At 39.0% G+C, this 26581-nt stretch overlaps 1 protein-coding gene across 1 annotated transcript in view; it reads right to left on the reverse strand.

Annotated features, from left to right (window-relative positions):
• The window catches only part of ZCCHC24 (zinc finger CCHC-type containing 24), a 107325-nt gene that overhangs the window by 65037 nt on the left and 15707 nt on the right, over window positions 1-26581 (reverse strand). Inside the window, exon 2 of the mRNA XM_063163894.1 lies at window positions 25806-26006. Within this exon, the coding sequence (XP_063019964.1) occupies window positions 25806-26006 (201 nt within the window). The remainder of the gene's footprint in view (window positions 1-25805; window positions 26007-26581) is intronic.

Here is a 26581-nt window from a genome sequence, read left to right on the forward strand (position 1 = left end):
ACAAACTCTTTCAAATAGATTTAGCCAAAACTTGGAAAGTTTCTTTCTCCTCCACTGTGTTTTTTTAAAAGAATGTGGTAGACAGATATTCCTGTATGTGTCTGTGAGGTTATGCCAATTTGTTATTAGCTTGCCTGATAAGATACTCCAAATTGTACCAGTGACCAGTGATTGCAAATGGTTGTTTTGTCTCAGTTTTTGTTTCAGTTGAATGTAAATCTTCTAGGATCAAAGGGCTCTATAATCAGAAAGATGTTATGAAAGAAATGTTTCCATCTCCTCCTGCCACGTGCCTTAAGGCTACAAAAGCAGCTCTCTTTCAACCCTGAAAAGAAATAGCAATAAAAAGGCAAACCATCAATTAGAATGTGGAATTGTCTTCAGTGTGAAACTCCTTTGCTGAGTCATGTAAAATGGGACAGCAGCAGTGGGAAAACACTGCTTTAGGGAAAGACTGTGCTAATCTGGATGACTGAGGTGTTCTCTGGCAGAATTTGTAGGGGTCTGCTGCACAGCAGACCAGCAGCAAATCCAAGAGGCTGTTGCAGCAGCTGAACCATGAAAATGTTGAAACAGATTGTCCTCTGAAATGAATGTTTTTGGGGGGTTGCAGTTGTTTATAATTCTGTGATGAAAATTTCAGGTTTGTGTATAAACACTGGGAAAAGTGAACTAAGCAATGTAAACCAGTATTTCACTTATTTTTGAGAATTCTTTTGTAAAACTCGATGTTTACAACACAGTTAGCACTGTCCTCCTGCCAGAAGATATTGAAAAGGGAGGAAATGAACTGTGCAGTCATTTACACCCCATGAAAAGATATTTGATAGCTTAGAAAGATTTCTTGGTTTCTCTAGTGACTTGTTTCTAATGTAAGCTTGCTGTCTTTATATTCTGGTCACGTACAGAATCAAGCAAAAGAAGCACTGGGGAAAAAATTGTAGGGCCAAATCCATTCTAATGTAGCTTCACCACAGTTGGTGGAGTTAAGCCAGGAGATAATTTGTCCCAAAGATTTTGGAGCAACAAAGTATTAAACCAAAGCTTAATAGAGCATTAAAGCTGACAAGAGTAAGAAGAATTTATTTGCAATTAATTTTTACTCAGAGTCTGGTAAAATGGTAAAAGGAAAATTTTCAAAAGCTGCAATGAGTGTGCACAACCTCTGTCTTCTCTGGAAAGGAAGCTGGCCTTTCCCATAGGTTTCCATAAACTTATCTCCCTATAAATATACACTGTTATCTCCTGGTTTTGATCTGCTCACTTGTCCAGTAAGGTCCATGCAACTGCTAACTTTTAAAGCTTGCCAAAGCTGTCTGTGCTCTCAAAGTCAAACAAAACATTGCACATAGAAAGAAAAAAAAGCGTGTTGCTGATGAAGACAAGGATAGGAATGACCTACTAGGACAGATGCACACCACATCACATAATAAATACATTGTTACTGCATGTGGTATGACATCACAGATGTGCCTGGACACACTTGATGATTTAGCACCTTTTGCTGTGAGATAAAGCTGTGCCAGATTATGGCAGAAAGCAATCTAGGCAGCTCAAGTATGAAACGCTTTCCCAAAGACCATGAGTAAATCATTTGATAAAGTGTTCAGCTCTTTTCAATATTGCATGTTTGGTTCTAAAGGACAACAGGTGTTCCATGATCAAAGATCTCCAATTACAAAGATGTGTAGGACAGAGAAAAAACACTCTGGGGTGGTGGGACTTGTGTGGTTTTTTTCTCTGATTTTCTTTTTTCTGTAGTACTCTATCAAGGGGCTCTGGGTATTTAGTATCATTCCTTTCCACACAATCCAAGTCATTTTCTTTTCTAGAGTAAGGAAACAAGAAATCTTTGGTTAAGCCCATTCAAGGCTAGTAGTTAACCTGATATTCTTCACTTTCATCTGGGCTACGTTATTTCTCTTTTCTAATCCTCGTTGATAAAGGCAAAATTCTCAAAGTTTCAGATAAACTCTCCCAGGTTTGGATTCCTATCAAAAATATTCTAGACCTGCTAAAGTGAATTGAATGTATCTAGATTGAAGACCACTCCAATGCCCTCTAAAAGGAGTAACAACTGTACTAGCTAGAGATACTTGAGATCAAGTATAGTACGGCTAATGGAACTAAAAGTCATCTGAAATCTTAATTTCAATATCTTCTTTTAAAGGTATTAATAATGCAAGATTTCTAAAACAGTATAAAAAGTTTTGTGAGGATAGTTTTTGACTAAAGAAAATTGATCAGTACTGAACTAAGAGGGCACTATGGAAGAGTATTTGTCTCTGCTCTGAGGGTAGATGATGCTATGTGCCCTTCAGGCTGGGTTCATCACCATCTGTCCAGACTTAACACTCTTGTTATAGTGCAGTACCAAACTATGGAATTTCTCTCCATCCTATCACTTTCCAGTTCTGTCTATTATGAACCTGGCTCTGAATGTGTGGAAGTTCTTTTGCTCTTGCTTAGTACAATAATTTGAGACAAATATAGACTTTGAGAACACCACCATCAGTGAAAGGGACTGCTTTGGTGAGTCCACCTGAAGCCCAACACAGTGATGACTTTTCTGGTAACTGCTGCCCAGATCTGATTCCAGTCCTCAATTCCTCCTTTGGCATGCTGACAGCGATAAGAACTATGCAGTATTATTTTGTGCTTGTCACAGGAACAAGCAAGGATCAACTGCTGGCTTCACCTGGGGTAATGGTTTAATCATGGCAGTACCTTTATTCTACTGATATGTATGCAACTAACTGAGGTGCTGAGAAAGCTGCAATGTTGAGTTCTTACCCAGTGCAATTTGCAAACTCTAGGAAAGGCTCTAAAAAGACCTAAATGGGAATTAATTGTCTGTTTCTTGCTTGTTCATTTTCCTCTCCCCTTACACAAAACTTGGCTAGAAAGAAAACTCTGTTTCACCCTTCCCTTATTCTGGATCATATGGATCAGAACAGGATCTTGTTGCACATGTTGTTTTAATCAAAATAGGCAGCGATAGCACTAGCACAGGAGCCTATTTTTATCATCTGAGAAACAGCTGTAGATGAATCAAGAAATAAATTCCAGCCTACATGAAATTTCAGTGGTCCAGAGTATGGTTATCACCTGTCCCCAGAACACATGCAATGGGTCCTAATACATGTCTGGGGGGAGATTGATTCGGTGAGGACAATGCTCTGAGCCACACTGAAGAAAGACTGAAAGGCTCAGGTCATCCACCTCCTGTTCCCTCCTATTCCCCACTCTAGGAAAAAACACAGGGCGTATTCCTACAAATCCCCCAAATTTCAGCTTTTGGTTTTGGCAGGTTGTTGCATAGAAAAAGTGTTTGCAGATAAAGAGGGTGAGAGAGAAAGCAGGCAGGCATGCAGGCACAGATGACCTGTGTTTAGAGCAATGCTGCAAATGGCCATGAACAGGTTAGCTAAAAGTTCATTGGAATAGTGCCATCTGAAAAATTGAGGGGAGGGGCAAGTGTGAGTTTAACTTCTTTTCTGATTGCTATCCATAGTCAAAATCATCTCCTTTGTAAAAAGGAGGCTGCAGAGACCCTCTGTTCATTTGAGTAGAAGAAAAGCTTCCTAGCAAGAGGGCTAGAGAGATCCTTTCCTATTAACCCTTGTGTTGTCTGTGATTCACTACTTTACATGGAGGATAAATGCTCCACAGAAGAAAGGGCTGGTACCAATAGTATCGTTTGCTATTTGTGGGAAGTTGTCTGCCACAACAGACCTGGTAGAAACTCATGGATAGGCTCAGTCTCTGCCCAAGGAGTTTGTTATTTAGATGATGACATCAACTGACTGGAAAATGACAGAGGATTGCTTTTAGGTTGAGGGTAGGTGGAGTACATTCTGTGAGCTTTTGTAGTCTTGTCAATGACTACAGTGAATACATCAAGGCTCCACTCAAGTGAGCCAAAATGTTTTGACATTAAGTGGGGAAGTTTGGGGTAAAGTAGACAGTGGTGTTAACATAGTTTGAAGGCTGGCTTCAAGGACAGCACCTTCTTCTCCTTAATTCAAAGTCATCTCTTTTAAGAATGAGACTTCATTTTATGCTTTCAGTTTCTTCTGGTGATGAAGGATTAAGCTGTATATGAGGCTGCAAGTTTACAGCAGCAAAAAAGGAGGTATGAGTTAAAAAACATTTAAACCTGAAAGTAACAGCTGGACATAGATGAAGTATGAGAACATGAATCTTTCAGGCTTTAGCTGAAGATCAAACACACTGAGAAAAGTTGTTTTTTCCCTCAGTATTTTCACATGGCTCTGCCTCCAGGCTTCAGGCGAGACCAGAAGCAAAAGTGCCAAAATATCATGAGAAAAGCTGCTCTTGCAAAATTTCTGGCCTGACCAGAAGTAGGAAAATCTCATGAAACACTGTTCTCATTTGCTTTCCAGCCCTGCTTGGCACGTCCAGGAGGCTAAACCAGGTTCCTCTTGGTTTTAAACCATATTTGAATTCTTCTTTGGTTTCTCATGTCTTTTGTAAATAGTACTCTGTAAACCTGTGGTAGGTCAGCTGTGCTGACTTGACACATTGATCCCCAGACCAGTGCAGACCAGCAGTGATTGTTTTTCAACCTTGTCTAAAAATTATTTTTAATTTACTACTATGTGGAGATCCTGAGTCTATTGCAGTAGGAGCTAAACAAAATGACAGAAAAAATACTTTGGCCAAAAGAGCTGACTGTAGTCAGCTGACTGTAGTGGGTAAGATGGGATTTTGCACAGTTCATTATCCATAAAACATGGACATATAGTATTGCTAATATCACTAATACAAGTGTATATAACTAGGCAGCATCCAACCTACATGTTTTTCAATCTTAGTCCACATCTTAAACCACAAGACCATTCTCTCACTTCCAAAGTAATGTGTTACACATTACAAGAAGTCTAAATGCAAACAAAAATATCTGAAAAGCACGTTGTGCAGGAAACTGGATTCAGTGAGTTCAGCCTGACTATGACCATGTAAACTTGTATGTTCTGTTGCTGTGCCTGTAGACAGTAAGCAGAACTGAATTTAAGGTCAATATGCACAACATCTGTGCTTACTGAAAGAAAAAAAAAATTCTAACTCCCACATTCTGAAACTAGTAAAACTAATGATGACCTACAGAAGAAAAAGATATATTTTTAAAATACATGATTTAGAGAATACATTACTGTAAAGTTGAGTACTATAACCACCAAACAAAGGAAAGAAAGTTTGGAGAGCTTGCTGACTCAGCAAGCTTCTGTGGAATCAAGTTCTCTAGGAATTTTTCCATTAATTTAGTGTCAGCTGCTAAAAGCCATATACTTTTGCTCTCTTTAGAGAATGCTGTTTTAGTTGCTACAAATGTAATTGAAGTAAGAACATAGTTCTCGTTAAACAATCCACTTCCCCCATGAAATAAGCAATATGGTTGATTTCAATGAACTACAGGCACACAGTCCAGTTTCTCTTTATATTAACAAAATGAGACAAAACTCCCATGCTGTTTTCAACCTATGTTTTACAGTTATGACATGTAGCCAACAGCAACACGCTGCACTGAAGGTCCATGGAGACACATTTACCAAAGAGGACCTGGCTAGGATTTCGAAAAGCATGAATTCCCTGGGCAGAATCTCTGGGGTACTGTAGTGCCTCAGGGCAAACTGGTACAGCCAAAGAATATATTTCTGACTGTGCTAGAAAGATGCCCCATGCAAAGTCCATTAGGCAGAACAAACACAGTTCTGTTTTCCATGATACCAATGGATTCTAAGGGCACATTACCGCCTTCTTGTAAAAAAGGATCTTCTTTGTGATTGAAATTCCTGAGCACAGTGCACACTGCAGCTAAACTGGGGAGGTCTGCACACAATCTCTCTGTTGTATTTCTGTCATGAGTATGTGGTACTGAGAAGACAATAACAGATGGGACAGTTCAGTCCTCACTGAACAATGCATGGGGTTGTATTTTGACTTAAAATATTTTTATAATTTAACAGAATCGAACTGTCTAGGATTTAATACATGAAGCAGTATCAAAGAGCAGCTTCTGGACCAAAAGTGTTTAGAAGTAGTCCAGTATTTGGCCCAAAGATGCTGTGATGCAGAGCTTCACAGTGATACAGCACAAAGACAAAGCATTACTAGTGGATGCTGTATTCAAGATGCTGTAAGAAAGACCACAGTCTGTTATAGAAAACCTGATAAATTTTAGGAAGGTTTCTAACCTTTATTTTCTGTATTTATTTTGTATAAGTAGCTGTCTCTCCCATATCAATATTAGTTATTAAATAGTAGTTGAGAAAACTCACTTTCTAGCTTTCCCATCCCTGTGGGACCAGGCCCCTTTGTGGCTGTGTAGAAGAACAATGCCTAGCAGAGTGAATCCAAGACAAGTGACCATACTATAAATGACTAATAGTATTGCTCCACTTGTAGATAAAAGAGGACAGTGGCTGCAACTTGTTAAAAAAAAAAATTAGATTCTGTTAGCTGACCAATGCATTCCTCAGGGTACCACTATGTTTTTCATTTAATCTTGGGCCTGACAATTAACTTTCCTCCAAAGAAGTAACAAATTAAGATTTAAACTTTGATTGCAAAATAACAAACCATTGCCTCCCAGAATTTCTCTTCTCTGTTGGTTAACCATCCCCAAGTGCTTTAAGCACATATTCTCTGAACTAGCAGAGTTTTGATTGAGGAATATTTTCCACAGACCCATCATGGTTATCTGCCAGCTGTGCTGGTTTTCCTTCCAGAACTACACCATTAACTAAAACTACATGATCACTGCTGAAACAAATTACTGTTTGCTATATGTTTAATTTCTCTTTCTTGAGTAACCTTCTCCAGAGTGAAAGAGTGTTAGTTAAAGGTGAGAAAATGATAAAGGCATAAATACTCTCATAAATGGCTCTAGAAGGAATCACCACCATGATACAGCTCTCTCACTGAAATGATGAGCCAAAAGCATGGATATGTACAGTGTTCTTATTCTTTTCTAGTCCTTAGTTCCTATCTTGACTAGCTTAAGCCAGAGCTCTGAAAATACAAAGTTGAAAGGGAAATCAACGTGGGGTTGATTTAACAGAAATTAATGAGACAGAAATTAGAACAGTGACAACAACTTATGCTGGCATTTAGGAACCATTAGTTTGAGTGATGATGTATATTGGTGCATGTAGAAGGTGCTCAGGATTGATTTGTAGGCCTTAAAAATTAGTCACTGGCCTTAGACCAAGCCCATAAAGTGTGATTGAAAGTGTAAGAAGCAAATGGGGAGGGAAAAAAATATTTCAGGGAAACTTCCATACCAGAAGAGCAAAATGACTAACGTCACAAATTCAAGCATCATTGGGCAATCATGAAAGCCAGTTAGCTAGCTTTTCTCTAAAATTATATGAATAAAAAAAAGTTCAGAAAATAATATTTGAGTTTACTTCTAAGTTTCTATCAGTCTGATAAAACAAAAGCTAAGCTGTTTCAACTGGGGATTTTTAATGTTTTGTGATTTTCATCAGTGCACAAAATATTTGGCATTTTTCATCTAATATAATTTTGAAGTGCTGTTGTTCCAAAACCTTTTCTGCAGAGGTTTTGTAGGATTTTGATCTATTACTCTTTATAGATAAACATTTAAGGTGTGATATTACCTGCTTGTAATTATACAATATTTCTAATGGGCAAGGGACCATAAGTAGTATTATAATTACGCCCATACAAACAATTATATGGATAGGGTCAAAGCCAAACATTCAAAATTAGAATTGCTTTTATATTTTGGAAAAACATTAGAACAGCATTGACTCTTACTCATAGTGACGACTTAGTAATTCAGTGTCACAAATTTACCATGCCCTGAATCAGCCCCACAGCTGAATTGGTTGTAATGAGTGTTTTTCAGTATCAAAAGCAGTTTAGGAGTGAGTTGAATGTGAAAATAAAAATTCATTATTCTTAATATGTGGATGCTGAAGCAAACCTGTCTTTTGTTTCACTTTGATATTACATGAAGGTGTAGCCAGAAAGAGGAACATAGGTAGTAAGGAATAATGAAGTCTGCAGAGTGCCTGGGATGTGATAAATAATGAAGAGATCAGCTGACTGATACAGTGATCTCAATCACTGCAAAAGTAGCACAGCACCATGTTTTACCATAGGCAAATGTAAAACTGAAGGGCTACAACTTGTTACCATAAATTGAGGTTTCTTCTCAGGAGAATGATTCAGAATCAGCTAACTTGGGTTTCCAGTATGACTATGAAAAAAGTAACCTTTTTCTTCATCACAGATGACCTTGTGCACTATAGCTCTGGGTTTTTTTGGTTGGTTGGTGGGTTTTTGTTTTATTTTGGTTTTTGTGGGGTTTTTTTTCATTGTTTTAAATCAAGGCTAGTCATTAAAAAGAAAAAGAAAAGCCTACTCTAATTTAGTTCTCTGAGCAATTAGGTCAGCTGTGCAAAAACAAGCAGAAAGTTTACTACTTGCAAGGATCTGAGTGGGTAGTAAAATGCTGGGAACAGCGTGTGGATGTGCCACAGGCAGCTCTGCAGCACTGCCCCACGTCTGAGCCAAGGGTCTTGGAGTCAGCTGAGATGCAGGTATTCAAAACTTGTATCACCAGCCTTGGATGAGAAAGAAGCAGACAGGTTTCTAGGGAATGCCATTGGACAAAAGGAGAAATGTCAGGTTTATAAGGAAATGCATGGAAAAGTAAAAGGTCCAGTAATTGTTCAAGGAAGTTGCCTTGCCTCTCCTGACAACTCAAGATTGGCATAATGAATGTGATTTTCAGTTCTTTCCATCACATGAACATGCCAGCTATATCAAGTCAGAGTGCCATGCCAACTGAAACTCCCAGCTAACAGCATCTTCTGGCTTTTCCTGTTTGATACTGTGGACCAGATAATCCCATATTACAAACAGATACATCCTAGCAGACTTGAACAGAATCATGCTCATTGGTCTTTGAGGGCTTGCCTGCCTTGACCTTTAAAGCCTAACACACAAAACACTGCTGCAAGTTCAGGAGAGGTGGTGAGGTAAAACCCAGCAGAGATGGAGAAGAGTGAAGGTCTTGAAAACCCTGGTCCTATAGTTGTGTTTAAAACAGAGAACTGATAGCAAACTGTCTCACTGCAACACACAATCTGCAGTGCACAGAATATTCTCTGTCAAAAAGTTGATGAAAATACTAAAGCTAATGCAGATATTCTGATTTAAAATGGAGTTCTGCTTTTATTTCTCTTTCTTTCCATTCTCTCTCATTAAATTGGAACAGAGAAAATGGTATTTGAGGCAGTCAAAATGTGTACTCTATATAATTGAATCTCTATGTGCTAATCCAATGCATTGAGAGATTCATTGCCTCCAGAATCTGAAATGCACTGCCTGCCTCAAGAGAAGTTTCCATGTCACTACTTAGATGGGCAAAAGTCTCTCAATTCATTGACTTGATTGGTGTTTTTCCCCCAGAGTGTATTTGAAGGACAAAAAGCTGCTTTTCATAGACATGACTATCAGGCATGACTATACCTCTTAGTTCCTATTTTATGGGACTGGCAGGATGGTAGCTCTGCAGAAACTACTTCCAGAAGTGGAAATTGCATGTTGCAATGCATGCAACCCTAATTCTCTCCATGACAGTGCACTGTGGCATGGAAAGTGCAGCTGTTTTAAGCAGAGCCAGAGTTTAGGTCCAAGTCACTTCTAACATCCTATGAATCACATATTTTAGCATCCACCTTGTTAGACTTGGCATCTCAGATGGCAAAAGGTGGCCACACTATCTTCCCTCACAGTGAAAACCTGTTCAGCATGACTGATATTTAATTCAAAAGGCTCCTCAGATTTTGTGTTGTGTAGCTGATATGTAGCACAGAGGAGATTAAAGAAGACAGAATTAGACACTTTTCACTGGTATCCAGTGGCAGAGGAGATCTGATCCAAAAGGCAATGGGCACAAAGTGAAATACCAGAAATTCCTTCTAAATATAAGAAGAGCTGCTTTAGGGTGAGGGGGACTGAGCACTGACACGGGATGTCCAAGGGGGTTGTGGTGCCTTTCTCCTTGGAGATACTGAACACCTGAGTATTGGGCAGGGGGTTGGATTAGCTGATCTCCCCAGATCTCTGCCAGCCTCAGCAGGTTTGTTGTTTTTGTGATTTAATATTCTGCAGTCATGTGGAAGGTCTCCTGTAAAGCACCTGTGTTTTGAAGGGTAACAGGGAGAATAAAAGTGGTATTTAGTATGAAAAGTGTGGGGAGGCTTGCAAACATCAGGGGGTTTTCAGCTTTAGAAGTTTAATATGGATGTGCTGAGCACTGCATTTCTTGATTTATGTATGAATGCAAAAGTGCATTAGACTAGATTTTGAAGGGGACTGAGTGCATGAGAATTCTTCTTTAAACATCTACGGATATTGGTGGACATTTAGTGGATTGTTTTCAGCTGTCTTCCCTTTTTACAAAAATTCTAGCAAACATACTTCCTGGTCCCATGCTTCTGGAAAACAAAAAATGCTGTTTTTGTTGTAAAGACCAGTATTATAGGAATTTAGTAACCAGCCATAGTTAAGCAAAAAAAACCAGAATATCAGAATACTGGTAACCCAACTGCAGGTTAAAACTGTACCAGACTGCTCAGATCCAACTAAAACCAGACTCCTTTCCCACAAATTGATCATAAATGAAATGAAAATAAAGTATTTTGTTCTATAGGCTAGATGTTTAGTTCTACCTGGATGAAGTGACACTACATGAGCAGAAAAGGCTCGGCTTATATGTGGTGGAACACCAGTTCTTCCAGTTCTGTATTCTGTTGGATGTTTATCTGATCAGTCCACATAATTTTCTCCAGCAGTAAATCAAGGAGTCAGGGAGGGCTTAAAAGAAAATTCAGCTGACAGATGATCTGTCTTATGGACATGTACAGTATGGTACTTTCTACAGTGTCCAAATTCAGTTATTTATCTCTACCTTAAGTAAGCAGGAATCAGGATTTTTTTTTTTAAGAATCAGTATGGAATAAATCAACTTCACAAGGAGGGAATGAATATTTACTGCTGGTTATTCAAGTGCTAGCTAAGTCTGACATGGAGTCCTACTAAAATGTAATCTGGCCTTTTTCAAGAACTTTAAATTGCTTTTTCACAGATCTGAATCTATACATTTAACTAGTTATGCTCACTGCACTTTGGCTGTGTTCCTTGCTGTAACACAACCACCCAAACTATGTGAAAATATCCAGAGAAGAAACCACTGTATCATAACTTGCAAGATGTGCTAAGCAGATAAACAACATCTTTTCTAGAGTGATTAATAAAATGGCAGTGATGAATGACATGAGAGACAGTGGAGATTAAAAGAGAAAATTATGGAAAAAGGTTGAATTTGGAAAAGCTAGATAAGGCTTGTGTTTCTGGGAACTGTATACAAGGAATACGAGAGCTGTGCTTTCCATTCCCCATCTGTTTTGGTGTGCTAAACATCCATTCTTCAGCCTTAATTCTCTCACACCCATGGAAGGCACCTTGGAAAGAAGTCTGAATGGGTCAAAATATTGATCTTAGATACTCTGGGAAATAAATGAGGGATTTACCTTTACCAGCTGGATAAGGAGACTAATTGATTGGGAAAGAATGTCAAGAATGGACGTGAGATAAAGAGAAGGTATGACATGATGCAGAACGTGGGGTCAGCAGGGTCAGACCCTCTGTATGTGCTCCAATAATTTTGCTGGAGTGAGACAACAGGCTATTTCTGAAGGCTGACCATCCAAGGTTGCTTCTGTCTATCTTCAGTTCCTACTGAAACAAGAAGGTTTTTTGCACAGAGATCAGAGCTGAAGTCTTTATTTAATTTACCTTAGGGTGATGCTCTATAGTGCCCTCTGATTGTTTTTCAACAGCTGGTAGTCTTCAGGCAACAGCTGTCTTCTCACTTCTCTCACTTCCCTGGCTCTTATCTCTATAGCTTCTGCTTTTGGCCCTTATCAGACATCAAATGTATCAGGGGCTTGTAACAGACATGACTATGAGGCAGAAAGAAAAGATGTGATAAGAAATGTTTATGAAGAGTGATGCTTTCATAAGATACTGCTCTTCCTCGTGTAAAAGAATGGCAGGGTCCAAGGGGTTGCACTGAGGTGGTTTGTATCCCTCATGAAGGGATCATCTGGGCTGCCCCCCTCAGGAGCAGAGACTCTGTCACTGGTCCCCACTGTGCTTTCTGTGCACAGTCATCCTGTTGAATCCCTGTGTACAACTACCAGAGGAGCTGGTTAAAACAACACAGGCTCTAATGCAAAGTCTGCACACTGGACCCAGCTCTTCACCATCCATCATCACAAGTTATGACCACTGTGACCACAGTTCAGATAAGAGCAGCTCATGAATAATGAACAGCTTGATAACCTGGGCCAAATCCATAGTACTGGATGTGTGCTTTGAAGGGCCTGTAGTTACAGAGCAGCTCCCTTGGTAGGAGGCACAAATTTCAACAGCTCTGCTCAGTCTGACAGCAGAGAGCTCTGGAGCTTGTGCAGACACTGAACTGCTTCTGAGCAGCATCCATGAGTAACTGTGCCACTGGACAGCTGCAAGATTTGTCTCTATCAGTACAGGTTTAATCACAGTGTTCCAAGGAAAAGAGTGCAATATTGAAAGATGTGAAGCTGTGGCATTTAGAAATCCTAAATCTACAGATTTACATTCCAACAAGTAGGGTTTCAGGACTTTTGCATCAGAAGTAGCCTGGCCAGTGGCCTGCAGCAGAGGCAGAACGTGCCCAGGTCTGCAAGCACCGCGGTCAGAGAGATCTGGGAGAGGGGAGGCCACTGAGAGGAGGCCACTGCTGTCAACCACTCTGCTTTCAGTCACAGAGGAAAATTCCTGCAGCAAAGCAGCACTTTGTGACTTGGCTTAAGTCAAATGTAGCTGAAATGAGGAAAGCTTGCAATGCCTCACATGAGCCTAGGGATAGATGCCTTTCAGAGTCAAAACAAACCTTGATGCATCCTACTGTTACTGGAAGTACAGAGGACACCACAATTATTTGTTATTAATGAATTATTTCATTATTCAGTAGTTCTTCAGTAGTAGCACTGACTTTGGGATATACTAGATGTTTGGGGCTCAGACTAACTGATAACATAATCACTCAATTTCTTCTCATGTTTGCACCAAGAATCTTAACTTGCTATCAATTTTACCTTCAAACCATCCCCCTGCTGCCCTCTGCTCTCTGAACACACACTGAAATCTAAAGTTTCAGACATTCTAGGAATCTTTCCTGATTCATTTTTTTTCCATTCTCTGAGAAACCTGATCCACCAGAAGGGTGGGAGAGCTTATTGTTTTTTCGTCTGACATCTGGATTTCATTAGCAGACTCATGCGTGCTGAATCAGGAATGGGAGCTCAGAAGAAAGCAGATGAGAGTTAAAATTACGTTAATGTTGAAAAAAATGTCCCTTCTTTTCTCCAACTTTGCAAACAAACACAACATGTGAGTCACATTGTGAGCTCAGCACAAGCACTACAGCCACATTAGCTGCACCCACTAATATTGGATCTGTTCTACCTCAAGCACCTACAGAGGAGAACATTGTGTTATTTACTTCTATATATCAGTATGTAACAAGACCTCAACCAAACCTTTCCAGTAATTTCACATTAATACCACTACTTGGTAGTTTTGTAGTGTCTCCTATCTTCTATTTAAAGAAATTCAATAGAGTATGAAAGGAAATAATTTATCACAAACCAACCATAAAATTACAGTTAAGACTTGCTGCTTAGGAGACTTCTGCAAACAGCAGCAAGAGAGACCACTATTTTTAAAGTTTAACAGGAGTGTTAGCAGTGGCTGAAAAGTCAGACTGTTATTAATAAGCATAGCTTTCACTGCAGAACAGCAGAAATAGCCATAGAAGCAGTAACTCTGTCAGTGCTGTGCGTGGTGCTATGCCAACAGCTTCTGGATGACTGAAAGAGCTCATCATATTTGCTAAGGCTGATAGTTACTGGCATAAAATATCCACCTTTACAACCTGCTTTATCCTTCTTCTCCCTCCCAGTGCAGGACATCTGGCACCCAGACCTCGAGTGCCACACTATCTAGTCAGACAGCCCTGTCTTCCATGGGCTCTAAGAAAATGAGCAGAGTCTAAGCATCATTTGTGTCTGGGTCACACAGAGAAAGGGGGATTGACAAGAAGCTTTTGGTCATGTTTTAGAAGATCAGATGTGTCTAGGATAAGGAATCTAGCAAAATTACAAAATGGTAAAATGCTGAGAGGGCAGTGTGATTGTAGATACTGGAGAAAAGCTGAAAGAAAAAAAAAAGCTGCAGAAAAACATGGAAGTCAGGCTCTGACACTCCCCTGTAAGTCACCGCAAGAAAGCTTCATATGGCATTGAGACAGATCTCCATCCCCTCTTGAGGGCTTCACCTACACATCTGAGGACTATGTGACATCACATAGGATACAACAGTGTACTTAAATGAGCTAAAAATTGATAGAAATTTTTTGAGTCACTAGTGCAGAAATGACTAGCATGCTGTAAAACCACAGTATGGTTAGTTTCATATGTGAAACAGCACTCTATGCTGCCTCAGGAGATATGGATACCAACTTTCCTGAGAAAGGTACATGCCTGTGGCAGGAGATATGCTGGTAAATATCTACTTCCCATCACACACCTCAGGATAGGGATGAGGCCTTTATTTATACAAGAAATTCTTTTCAAGGAGACTGGACAATTCATGGATTGATTTGATTTTCCTTTCTCATGTTTTTTGCAAACACTTTGACCAGTGGCAAGTGCAGCACAAAAGCCACTGCAACCACTTTGGTGCTGGTTTGTCCTCATATAAAGTGTACAGATAATCTGGCCTTGAGACAGCTGACATAAAAGGAGGATTTTTTTCATGAATTTTGAGAAAACTCATGAAGACAGCAGTGAGGTTTGTCTTTATATTCTAATCTATTGACTCTCCTTAGCTAGAGTTTACACAAGTCTGTTTTCAGTAGCAGAGCTCCAACTTGCCATAGAAGAAACAGAAAAAAGAGGAAATACAAAATGCAGGTCTGAAATGACTAGTATTACATTTTAAAACTATTTAAATCAAAGCCACCTTTCTACTTAAATGATTAGTCCTCTTGGATCTTCTAGGAAAGCCTTCTTTTTTGCCATTTGTTTGGAAGAAGCCTTTCTTTTCCCCACTTTTTGCTCTTCTGATTTTTTCAACTGTGCAATCAGGAATAAGAGAAACGTGACTGCTATATAAAATCCTCTCAGAAGCTATCTCTGCTCTCATGGAGCCCTCTGAGGGTCTCCTTTCCTCACACTGTGGGACTGCCAGGGCAGTGTTTGGGGGGCTGGGTGTGTACCTGGGCTGGGTGTTCCTGGCTGCAGGTGGTGTGGGCAGCCTGGTTCAGGTGCAAGTGTTCATTTGCCTGGGCTGTTGCAGTTTTAACTGTAGTTGCACACCTGCAATGTGGTTTAGAATTAGAAATTGACTTGAAACCAGTGTTTTGTATGTGAAACCTTTGAGCCTGGGAAATGTTCAAGGTTACTCTGAACTCATTTCCAAGATTATAGCTTAAGACTGTGTTGAAAACTAGTTGAAATGTGTTATTTCTCTCCAGAATGAAAAAAAAATATTTACAGGGTTCAATAATAGAGAAGATCTCAGAAGGTGCTGCTGTACTCTTATGCACATTTCTACACAGAGAATGAGTTAGAAACAGAGTAGCAAGTTTCTTGTGGAAAATCAGTCAGAAATCTAAGGATAAACTAGTTATCAAGATTATGTCATTTCCAAAATGTATGCTGTTGCTGCTAAAATCCCCAAATGTTTCAGTTTAAGTGCCTGTATATAGGCTTTATTGCTTTAGCTAATAATTTGGCAGTGACCAGGCTCTGAAATAAAAGGCTTATTCATTGTTTTCTCCAATTACTATACAAACATTTTAGCTTTCCTGCCAAATGAAGGGCATTTGGAAAAAATATCTTCAAACCTTTTTCCTATTTTTTTTGGTCTTAAAAAAAAACTTCTACAAACCTGAGAAATGCCTCTTTAAATAACAATGTTCCATCAGAAACATGACTGATAGGTTACAGTATAAAATATAAAATGTTAAGGAATGGAGTCTACACTAAGTTTACCCCAAGCCTCATGTCTATGAAGCTGCCATTCCCTGTATCAGCACAGCAGAGTCCTGTTCCTGATCCATGCAGTGCTGCCTTCTCTCCTGCTTCTCTCTCTCAGGTAGTCTGAAGGATATCTACAATCCTACCAGGCACAGGTGACAATATCTACCTGAGAAACTCTCTTCATATCTCATAGTAGACCTTTTTATAGCTATGAAAGGAGACATAACCAAATATGTAAGGCTCCTTCTACATTTATTGATATAAGCCAGATACAGTAGAATACCACCAGTATTTGTGCTATAGCAGGGAAATGGAATAGGGATTAACTTCCATTTAGTATCTTAAGGGATTTCTTGAGGGAAGTGATTCAATGGGAGGGCCAGGCAGGACTGTGTGGGACATGCTGACAGCAGGAAAATGAGAGGGGCCCCTGGGCTGGATTTGTGCCCTCACAATCTACTGACTGTCCTGGGACAGCAGGAAAGCGAGGAGGGGCTGAGCTGCACCCTTGGCTGCTGCCAGCACACACTGCTCATCTCCTTCAGCCATTTGCTCTGGTTCACTGCTTTTGCTGTTTGCCAGCTTCCTCCTCTGGACAGGAACTTCAAAGGAAAAGGGAGGGAGACACGCAGCAGTTGACACCCCTGACAGTCACTTTCTCCTCAAGAGCCAGAGAGTTTCCCATTTCCATGACACCATCCCCGCCTCTGCTCAGAGCTTGAAGGCCTTCTCTAATTGGGCATGTAGTTTATCAGAAAACACATTTTCATTTTTGAGAAACAGGGAAACAAGGTTCTGTTAAAACTGGGAAAGGGAGTTGAAATATTTATGCATTTGGCAGATGTGAAATTTTTTGGAATTTCAAACCAGAAACACCAAGACATAATTTTTCATTTTGGGTAAATTAGGCTTTTGAAACATTTCTAAACAAATTCTTGCAAAACAATTTCAAGCCATTGCAAAGCGAAAAGCTTCCACTTCAGGTGTTTGCTTCAACTTTTGCTTTTTCAGCTGAACAACTTGAAGCATATTTTCCTGGAGAAAATTCATTTGGAAAAAAAAGTTATTTGATTCCTGTTTTAAATATAGATGAAATGAAGCTACCTTTTTACAGAAAGTGTTTGTGCAGGGACATTTGGACAGGTGGTAAGTTTAGAGGGGCTTTTTAATGTATTTGGTGTTGTAATAAATGCCTGCTTGCTTCTACTTTTATGCTTTTATTTAAAAGCATTATGAGGAAGGATTATGGTAGATATTAGCGCTGGGAGACAGATCTTGAAGAACAGTGATCTTTTATTGCAGAGCATGAAAACATAGGTAATTTTCATAAATAACCCTATGATTAAATTTGATGGGGACATTGGAAAGGCACCAATTCCAACCTCCTACTCAAAGAAGGACCAACAGTGAGTTGAGGTCAGGTTTACTGCAACTTTGTCCAGTCAGATCTCAAACACTTCCAAGCATGAATGGAAATTCCACAACCTATATTTCACACTAAACCAAAATACTTTTATGAAGTGAGAAAAAATAGCTCACTTAATTTTCCATTATTCACTTCTTATCAGTGCAAATGAGGAATTGATAAACGAGTGTGGTTTGACCTGGTAGCTCTCTCTTTACCTTATCTATAAATCAGCTGGTGGAGGGCTGGAAACCAGACCTCACTTTCCTCCTCAAAAGGAATGCTCTCAGTACTAATTTCAAAGCTAATCACCTAATTATGGTTTATCAGGAGTTTTACTGCAAACCAAGCAAATACTAAATTGTTAGTAAACAGAGTTCATATTTAGACCAGTGTAAGAGCTATATTCAGTCTCCTTCAAATGAGTTTATGAGTTCCAGTGACTTGCACAGGATTTGGACCCAGTTTATTGTGCATGGATTTTAAATATAAATTATGCATGTTTAAGACAGTGAATTGTAATATTAGCATGCAGATATGCAATAGCAGAAACACAAGGCTGGGAGGTGCTTTGGGATGTTCTCCTCACTTGTCCCTGGGCAGGATCACCAGTGCAAATCTTGGTTTATGTTCACCTACACTGTTCTGACAGTCCTCCAATGATCAAGAGCAGTTTACTTCAAGGCCTTGCAGTCAGAGCAGCTTAGCTGAAGGCCACTGCTGGACTCATTAGCTGTGGCTGTGGGAAACAAACTGTGCCCTTCATGTGAGGCTTTCCACATACTTGCAAATTTTTAATGTGACTTTTTGTGGGAACAAAGAACACTGGTTCTTCAGCCTTTCAACACAAGTCATGTTTCAGAGACCTCAAACTGATTTTTCTCCTCTCCACTTTACCCGGAATATCTGTGCCCAACCTGGAGCCAGAGGAGGCTTTATCAGTGCCAAGACCTTGTTCAGTTTAAATGCTGGATATCCTTATGGTTTTGCATTTAAACAGTATCTTTTTCCTGATATCTACCTTGTTGCTAGTTGGCTTGAAATTATCTAGAAAGTGAATATGCAAATGAGATTCAAAGGTGAATAAACAGTAGTTGGAAAACCTTGATGAAATGCAATCCCATTCTGTGGTGGGTGATCCAACCAGCCTGTTGCAAGCTGTGCTCAAGCAAGCATTGCTCTCTTAGGGTATTTGCCTTTATCACCTCTGTCTGCACTGCAGACATCCCACAGGGATGAAAAAGCCCATTTGAGCTTGTGTTAGTATATAAAGACTGAAGCACAGTAATAACAGCTGAGTCATGGGCCTGAAGGAGGAGCTTGGGTTTGGCTGGACTTGCAGACTTCTGGGAATGTAATGTCAAGCAGTGTGCTAGACAGGAAAGGGGCACAGACAGAGTTTACTAGGTGTTTTCTGTTTTCTTTTTCACTGTCCAACTGTTCTTACTTTGGTATGTTAGGGTTCAGTATCTTCTTTTCAAGCACACAGTTTATCAAAAAACTGGACATAAATACCATGTACTCTAGACACAGAACAAAACAAGAACTTTTGGAACATGCTCTCAAAACAGGGCTCTTTGGATCCTCTCTACACATCTACCACTGTCTGAGTTATTTGCCTCTCATAAATGGTTTGAATCCGTGACATGTACAGCTTATTGAGAATTTCCAAAAGAGTACAATGGGTATTTTTTGATCTTTCAGACACTTAAATAGCTTACATTTTCAGAGATCAGATGTATGTGGCCAATTTATAGCCCACTATAGTTTGGTTACAAGATTTCTGCAAGTCCTCATAATAAAAGTAGAAATTATCTGAAAAAATATATTCAGCTTATCTCAGAAATGCTGAGAAAACTTGGCACAGCTAGGTTCAAGCATATGAGAACAAAAAATAACAGCCTGCAATAAATTTTGTAGTACATTTAATATCATGGAGTTGTCAAAGTGGCTCCATGTGACAAAAAAAAAAAAAATCTAAGCCAAGTCCAAATTATCTACAATAGTTTAATGCAGGTTCTCAATGAAAAAATAGGAATAAATGAAATCAGCATGTTGTATATAAAGAGGACTCTTCAGAGCCTCACATTCATCCAGTATCTTGTAATGTGGAATTTAGGTATGTGCATAAGTACACATAAGAACACCTGAAAGCTACAATTCCTTCTAGAACCATGTGTAGGAGAGAAATGTGCATACCTCAATGTATTTCAAAGCTAGAGAATGAGGGGGCTAGACACAGAGACTTTTTTTCTGTAGTGCCACACATGGTTTGAAAGCAATTACATATAGCAGAGATTTAACACCTTTTCCCTCCGTGTAACACAGGCTAACAGGTTCTGTTCAGCACTGACCTCACTAACACCACTAACTTACCAGATGTAAAATTGTTGTTTTCTTTTCTTATGTGTCCCATATTTTCATCTTTACCTCTGCAAGAAGAATATTCATTCTGGTAATTCAAATACTGATTTATTTGTATCAGGGATACTTTAGTAACTCCCTAGGGAGACAGAATAGGAGCATAAATAGGAGAGGCCTGTACAGCACCAGATTAAATGCCACCAAGTATACTCTGATCACAAATTATGGTGGAACCTGAAAAATTGAGCCCATACAGGGTGTCAGATTCCTCCAAGAATGGGGAAATTAATCCCTCATCCTATAACTGAGTAATAATAATGACCTCTCAGTTCAATAGAGAAATGACACATTTATTTGCATGCTGTCTCACAATATCTAAAAACCTACTACAAAATGTAAAATGTAGCAACTGTCAAAAACATTTTCAGAGTCAATGTTAGCATTTTCTAAGGTCTGTGATCTCCTTTAATTCCAGAGCTCTTTGAAATCTCACCTTTACTTAAAAGGGAAGATAAATTCCAAGAAGTTCGTGTTTGTTTTGCCTTAAAAAAAAAAAAAAAAAAAAAAAAAAGATTTTGGATCTAAAACCAGACAGTTAGATTTTTCCAACCTTGTAGAGATGCTAGTTTGTTCCTCATTGTTATCTTAGTCAGCCTTTGGTACCTGGAGAAATCTCAGCTGGGAATTCCTTAAATGTTCTGCACCTTTGAGATCCTTGCACAACCATAAGGCACAGGTGAAACCAGATGAATGTTTGAGGCATGAGAGTTGCTCCAGCTGTGCAGCCAAGGAGCTGCCAGAGCTGCAGTGTGTGTGAGCACAGGGAGGGACAGCTTCAGGGCAGTGTGATCTGGCAGCCCAAGCTAGGGGCTAAGAAGAAAGGACTGAACTCAGCTTGACACTGATTTCTTCCACATCCTGCATGAAACCACAAAAGCAAATCTCTGCAAACTCAAGCAGCCACAGCAATTACCTACTGCTCCTATTGACTTGAATTTGTGCTCTCAAGGCACTTCAGTTTTACAGGATCTGCTTCAAAGATCCCTGTTGGCAGTGGAAAGACTCCCACTGTTGGCCCCATTAACGTGGACCATGCCATGCATTTCAGCCACAGGTTTAAACATGCAGTGCAGAAAGAGACTGAGCTTCCCACTACATATATGTCTGTACTCCTGTGAGCATGCCCATGGCATTTTCCTCTGTAAGTACAATGTAAAATTGGGAAACACACTGTGCAACATTCCTCTGTCTCCCAGAAACTGGGATAAATAGTGCCAGGGCATGGGAATTTGACTACAGAACAGTAATATTTGCCTATTTACTTTCCCCAGCACATCACCATGAGGTAAGGGTTCCTTGCCTGTGCAGAACGTCACAGGAATTGTCAGAAAGGTTTTTCAATGAGCTTGGCACTGGCACAGTATTTGAATACAGTTAGGGCAGAAACACCAGGTAGAGCAGTTTGAAAATTCTGAATACAGAGATGCTTTGCTGGAGCTCTGAACTTGGGCTTCTGTTGCTCCTTATTAAATTAACAGCTGGAATGACATATGCATAAAATGAGGTCCAGGATTTGTGTGCTTACTTTCCTAAGTAGATTTCTGAAAAATGACAAAGGTTCCTTCACTCAGCAACATCTTGGAATGTGAACTAGGTGCTTTATTTACAAATGTCTACATAGATTGTATCTAGACATAGACACCATACCCCATTATTCTATACTTTTTGCAAATTAAACCTCTATGATAGGTCTGAATTTAGGTTGATGACATTATGGAAGAGAATTCATGTCAATAACATTCTTAACAATTGAAAGGAGCAAGATTCATTTTTTATAGGCCATACTTGGTACAAAGGAACTCACTGTTTATACTTTATAGGATTTAAAAATAAAGATATAGTGATAATGGGTGAAAAAAGACAATGTAATTTTTTTTACAAGATCTTCTAATTATTTCTATACCTGCTATACAAAAAAAGGTCACATAGAATCGTGTATCTTTAATATTACTGGTCCAGAACTCATTGGTTTTTCTTTTCCTGGTAGGGGAAAAAAGCCCCTATGGTCATGAGGCATAGGTACAATATCTTTGGGTACACAAATAAGTGTACAAAGTTTTGACAGATCTATATACATACATATACAGATAGATATATATATATATACACATATATATACACACACACACACATATATATACACACACACACACACACACACACACACACATATATATATATATATATATATAAAATGCAATCGACTTGTAAACCAGACAGGAAAAGTACTCTCATTCCTTACCTTCCTTGCTATTTAAAGAGAAAGATCTTGTTTATTTTTTATGGCGCTGTCAATAATAATTTAAGAGCAGGGCTATATTAAGAACACTGCTTTTAACCTTTATTCTCCACACTTTTTCACTTCATTCAAGTCAATAAGAATTCTGTATGTGCAAGAACATCAGAGAGGTATGAGTAAGATGTTATTGTCTAAGCCACTGAAACTCACAAATTAGTTTTGGAAGAAATGTAGGTATGCTATAAAGATGACACTAAAGATTAGTGTTGGGTTTTTTATGGACATAATTATTGCAACAAACAGCTTTTTGAAAATGTAGGCAAGTTGGAAATGATGAATTGCAATCATAACATTGTTCTTATTTCTGGTAGTTTCCTAAACAGAAAAGAACATTTTCTATCACCATGTATGACACAAACTACATGGTAAAATAATAGAAGACTGCTAAATCCCATTTCAATTTTGAAACAGATAGTTGTGGACACAATATTAGAGAAAGGGCAGATACAAGAGGTACTTAAAAGCTAAAGCTGGCAGTTTTTGTTTGTCATTATTTAACCTCCTGGAATATGATCATCACTTAAAATATCAATCTGAACTGATACATGCATTTTCATCAACTTTTACAACAACAGAAAAACAGCATATACTTTCAGTGGTGATAACAGGCAGAATTAAGAGAGGATATTTAGTCCTAAAGCTATTACACAATTTCTTTGCTATGCAGAAAAAACTTCATAGAACACCCCATTTCAAAATGTGTTTCTTATTAGGCAGTTTCATAAAAACAAAAGAAAAAATACTGTATGATTTACTGATACATGTTTTGTCCAGATCAGATTGGTTTATCTCTTTTCTTTATCCTGGTTTAAGGACTTTAAAAACACACAACTACAGCCCTTTTGTGGTAGGATTTGCTAAACAACTTATTTTTGACAGCACTAGCAAAACTAAGCATCAAGCCTAAGATATTAAGCAGTGCATATAATGTTCAAATTAAGAAATCAGTTCTTGTCAAAAGCAGTGGTAACAAATGGGGACTTTATGAAAAAAGCCTGATCCTGCCATTGCTGCTCCCATTTTGTGCACAATGTTTTGAACGTAACTTGTGTACACAGGATCATCCTCTTTAGAACTGTCCTCATCTCAGATAACATAAGCAAAGTGTGCATGTTTCTGTGAATGCTTAACTCTGCTTTTCCTCAAGAAAGCACTTGCTGATTAAACCAGAAAGCACTTGCCTGTGGTAGAAGAAATCTCCAGTTAAAGAGAATCAATTTCATATCACCTGTCCCTTAACTAGCACAAACAGAACTGTGCACACAGAGCAGAAGGCACTGAAAACTCTGCTCTGGGATGCCACAGGTACGTGTGGCCATGCATGAGCAAGGAGACGAAAAGCACAAAAGAACAGCCTTGAGAAGGCCAGGGGAATAGAGGCTCTGTATCCTTTGTGTGAAGAAACTGAGAAAACCTGGCTAGGTTAGTCCTACAGAATGAAAGCTGAGAGAGGATGTGATTGAATGCTGAGAGAGGATATGATTGCAGTCTATTAATACATCCTGAGATAAACACCAGGGAGGGATAAGAGCTATTTCAGTGGAGGACAATGTTGGCAGGAGAACAAATGACTATAAAGTGGCCATAAGTTACATTCAACCTAGAAATTGGAAGATTTCTAGGTAGGAGAGGACTGAGGTTCTGGAGCAGCTTCCCACACCAGCAGTAGCAAAGGCAAAATACTGAAATGCTTCCCAAGTAAAACCTGATCAGTTTTCAAAAGGGGCTATATGATATGACTGCCTGTAACCACAGACTCCATGTGGTGAGCGAGCAGATGTTTCCCTGTCCTGGGCTCCTTTACTCATTCCTCCCAAACTCACAGGATAGTCACAGAGTATGCCAGTAGGAACTCTTTCCACTTCCTGGTTCACAGAGAAATTGAAGACTTGACAAATTAAGTCTGAAAAAATATATATATACAGGATGTGCAATTTAAGAGAATTAGTGTTACTACACAACCCTAAATCGTTCGTATCTCCTGGATTTCTGTGTGCATGTCTTCAATTTTCACTAACATGTTTAATCTCTAGTGCCTCAAACCCTAAAAATACCCATGAAATAAATAATGCATTACTGCTCCAACACTGACACATTCACTTGGTCTGTGTGAGCTGCAGCTTGCACATACTGATTGTAAAGAGACCTGCAGCATTCATTTGCTTTCTCACAGAGCATGGCAAAGCACAACCATCCATCCCCAGTCCAGCAGTTTCTCACTCTGCCACATATTTAGTAGTTGGAGTTTCAATCCTCTTGTTAAGTAATGTATGCTATTACATGGTTCTATCTTTACATTCTTCTGTAACATGCTAAATTAAGTAGATTAAGCATTTAAGTAAAGAAACCAGAGTACTTTTGATCTCCTAGAAGCAAAGAAAATGTCATAGTTTTTTCCTAAAGAAAATTCTTACTCAACCTAGATCAAAATAAGAAGTAAAAATATTTTCAAGTGCCACACCCAAGACTGCAAATATACTTTAATTCCATAGCTTTCATTAGAATTAATGAAAGATATACAGTGAAAGTGATAAAGTTAGTCTACGCATAACAGCAAGAGGCATACACTCAAAGCTCATCTGATGTTAGTCTTGATTTCATGCTCTCCTTCCTCTGCTGGCAGATGTTTTTCTGCCTGTATTTGGTTTATAAATGTCTGACATCCTCAATAGCAAACTTACTGTAGTTAATTTTTATGCAGATTAATTCTGCTGAAAGTCACACAATAAGAGGCTAGGAGGTTAAAGTCATAATGAAGTGGATGCTGGTAATGTCCACATCTGTGTTTTTAGAGTATTGGCAGCATTTTAATTTCCTTGGGACTTTACATAGGATGTTGTTGAAATTGTGAAAGTTTAAGCCAGCAACACAACTGCATCCAGCTGAAACCAGAAAATTAAGAAACCTGGTTCACTGCACTTGGGAGCCTCAGGGAAAAAAAAAATTGTAGATTGGCAAGCGCTTTTAGTGCACACTGGTTTATAACTCTTTTTGAAGGAAATAAATATTGCCAGCTTTGCCACTACAGAAAAGTTCTAGGAGTCAAAGTCATTTTGCGAAGTACAGCAAACCTCTACTGTAGGACAAAAAAGACTTTGCACTCAAAATACCTGGAGCCCGTGTTACTGCAACACTGATTCAAAGTTCTCTCTCAATGTAACAATTTCTTCTCCTTTAGCATATGTAACTTGTTGCATTAAGTGCCGTTGCCAAACTGATAACACAGAGTGCTGCCCGACAGAAAATTACAGAGTAGCCATTTTTAAAGTTACCAGAATCTGCTCAGCTGTGTGCCTACATTAATGTTTTCTGTAGTACTTACAAGGCAAATGAAATAGTGTATTTTGTCTATCAACATAGTGATAAAGAATAGATTAAAGGAACACATGGCTAGCTTGGCCATGTCAAGATACTTCTTCAGTGTTACTCACTCTGAAGTATTTCAGTCAAATTCTGTGTTGCTAAATCAAGGACTAAAGAAAATCTTGATGCATATTTTTTCAGAATATTATATATTACTTACCTGGGGGCAGTCTTTGATGTAGTGTCCCTTGTTAAAGCAGAGGTGGCACAGGTAGTTAGGAGGTGGCCTCTTGCTGGGTTTTCTGGCTTCTGAAGAAAGAGATAGGTCAGAGAAATGCTCGGTGAGGGAGCTTAACCCATCCACAATGTTGTTAAGGGAGCCATAAGGGGATGCACTCTTGTAGAGACTGCTGCTCAGAGCCTGCAAAAGAAAACAAATAAGTCACATGCAACACTGTATTAAGGATTGTTCTGGGGGAGATGTGAATAGGGGATGGATAAAAATAGCAGGAAAAACAAAGTGATTATTTTTTTCTTAGGAACATGGCTACACATTTGAGGGAAGCAATATACAGGCTTCACAATGGCAGTGCAATGGAGCCGGTTACCATTGCATTGCTCAGGAAACTTTGAGCTTGCCATGGTTCTCTTAGTGCAACCTTTCCATTAAGCCATGATTGCTTTCTTGTGTTTGGCCATAATGCATTCATAGTACAGTCAGATTATGCAGGCAAAAAGCTGAAAGAACAATTCACAAAACAGAACCCTTTTGTGTCCAAAACTATTTTGGCAAAGAATACCGAAGTCAGAGAAAGGAAAGAACACCAAGAAAAATGCAAAGTAACTTCCAATTTCCAATCCGATTAATCAGACAGTCAACACAGAGTCCCATGTTCAAATAATAACAAGAAGCATTGAGAGCTTCATCTGGTTTGGATTTTCTCAGGGAGAACCTGCTGTGATTTAAACATTTCCTGATAAACAGTAAATACCTGG

Source organism: Melospiza melodia, chromosome 9, assembly GCF_035770615.1.
Source record: "Melospiza melodia melodia isolate bMelMel2 chromosome 9, bMelMel2.pri, whole genome shotgun sequence".
NCBI classification, from domain to species: domain Eukaryota; kingdom Metazoa; phylum Chordata; class Aves; order Passeriformes; family Passerellidae; genus Melospiza; species Melospiza melodia.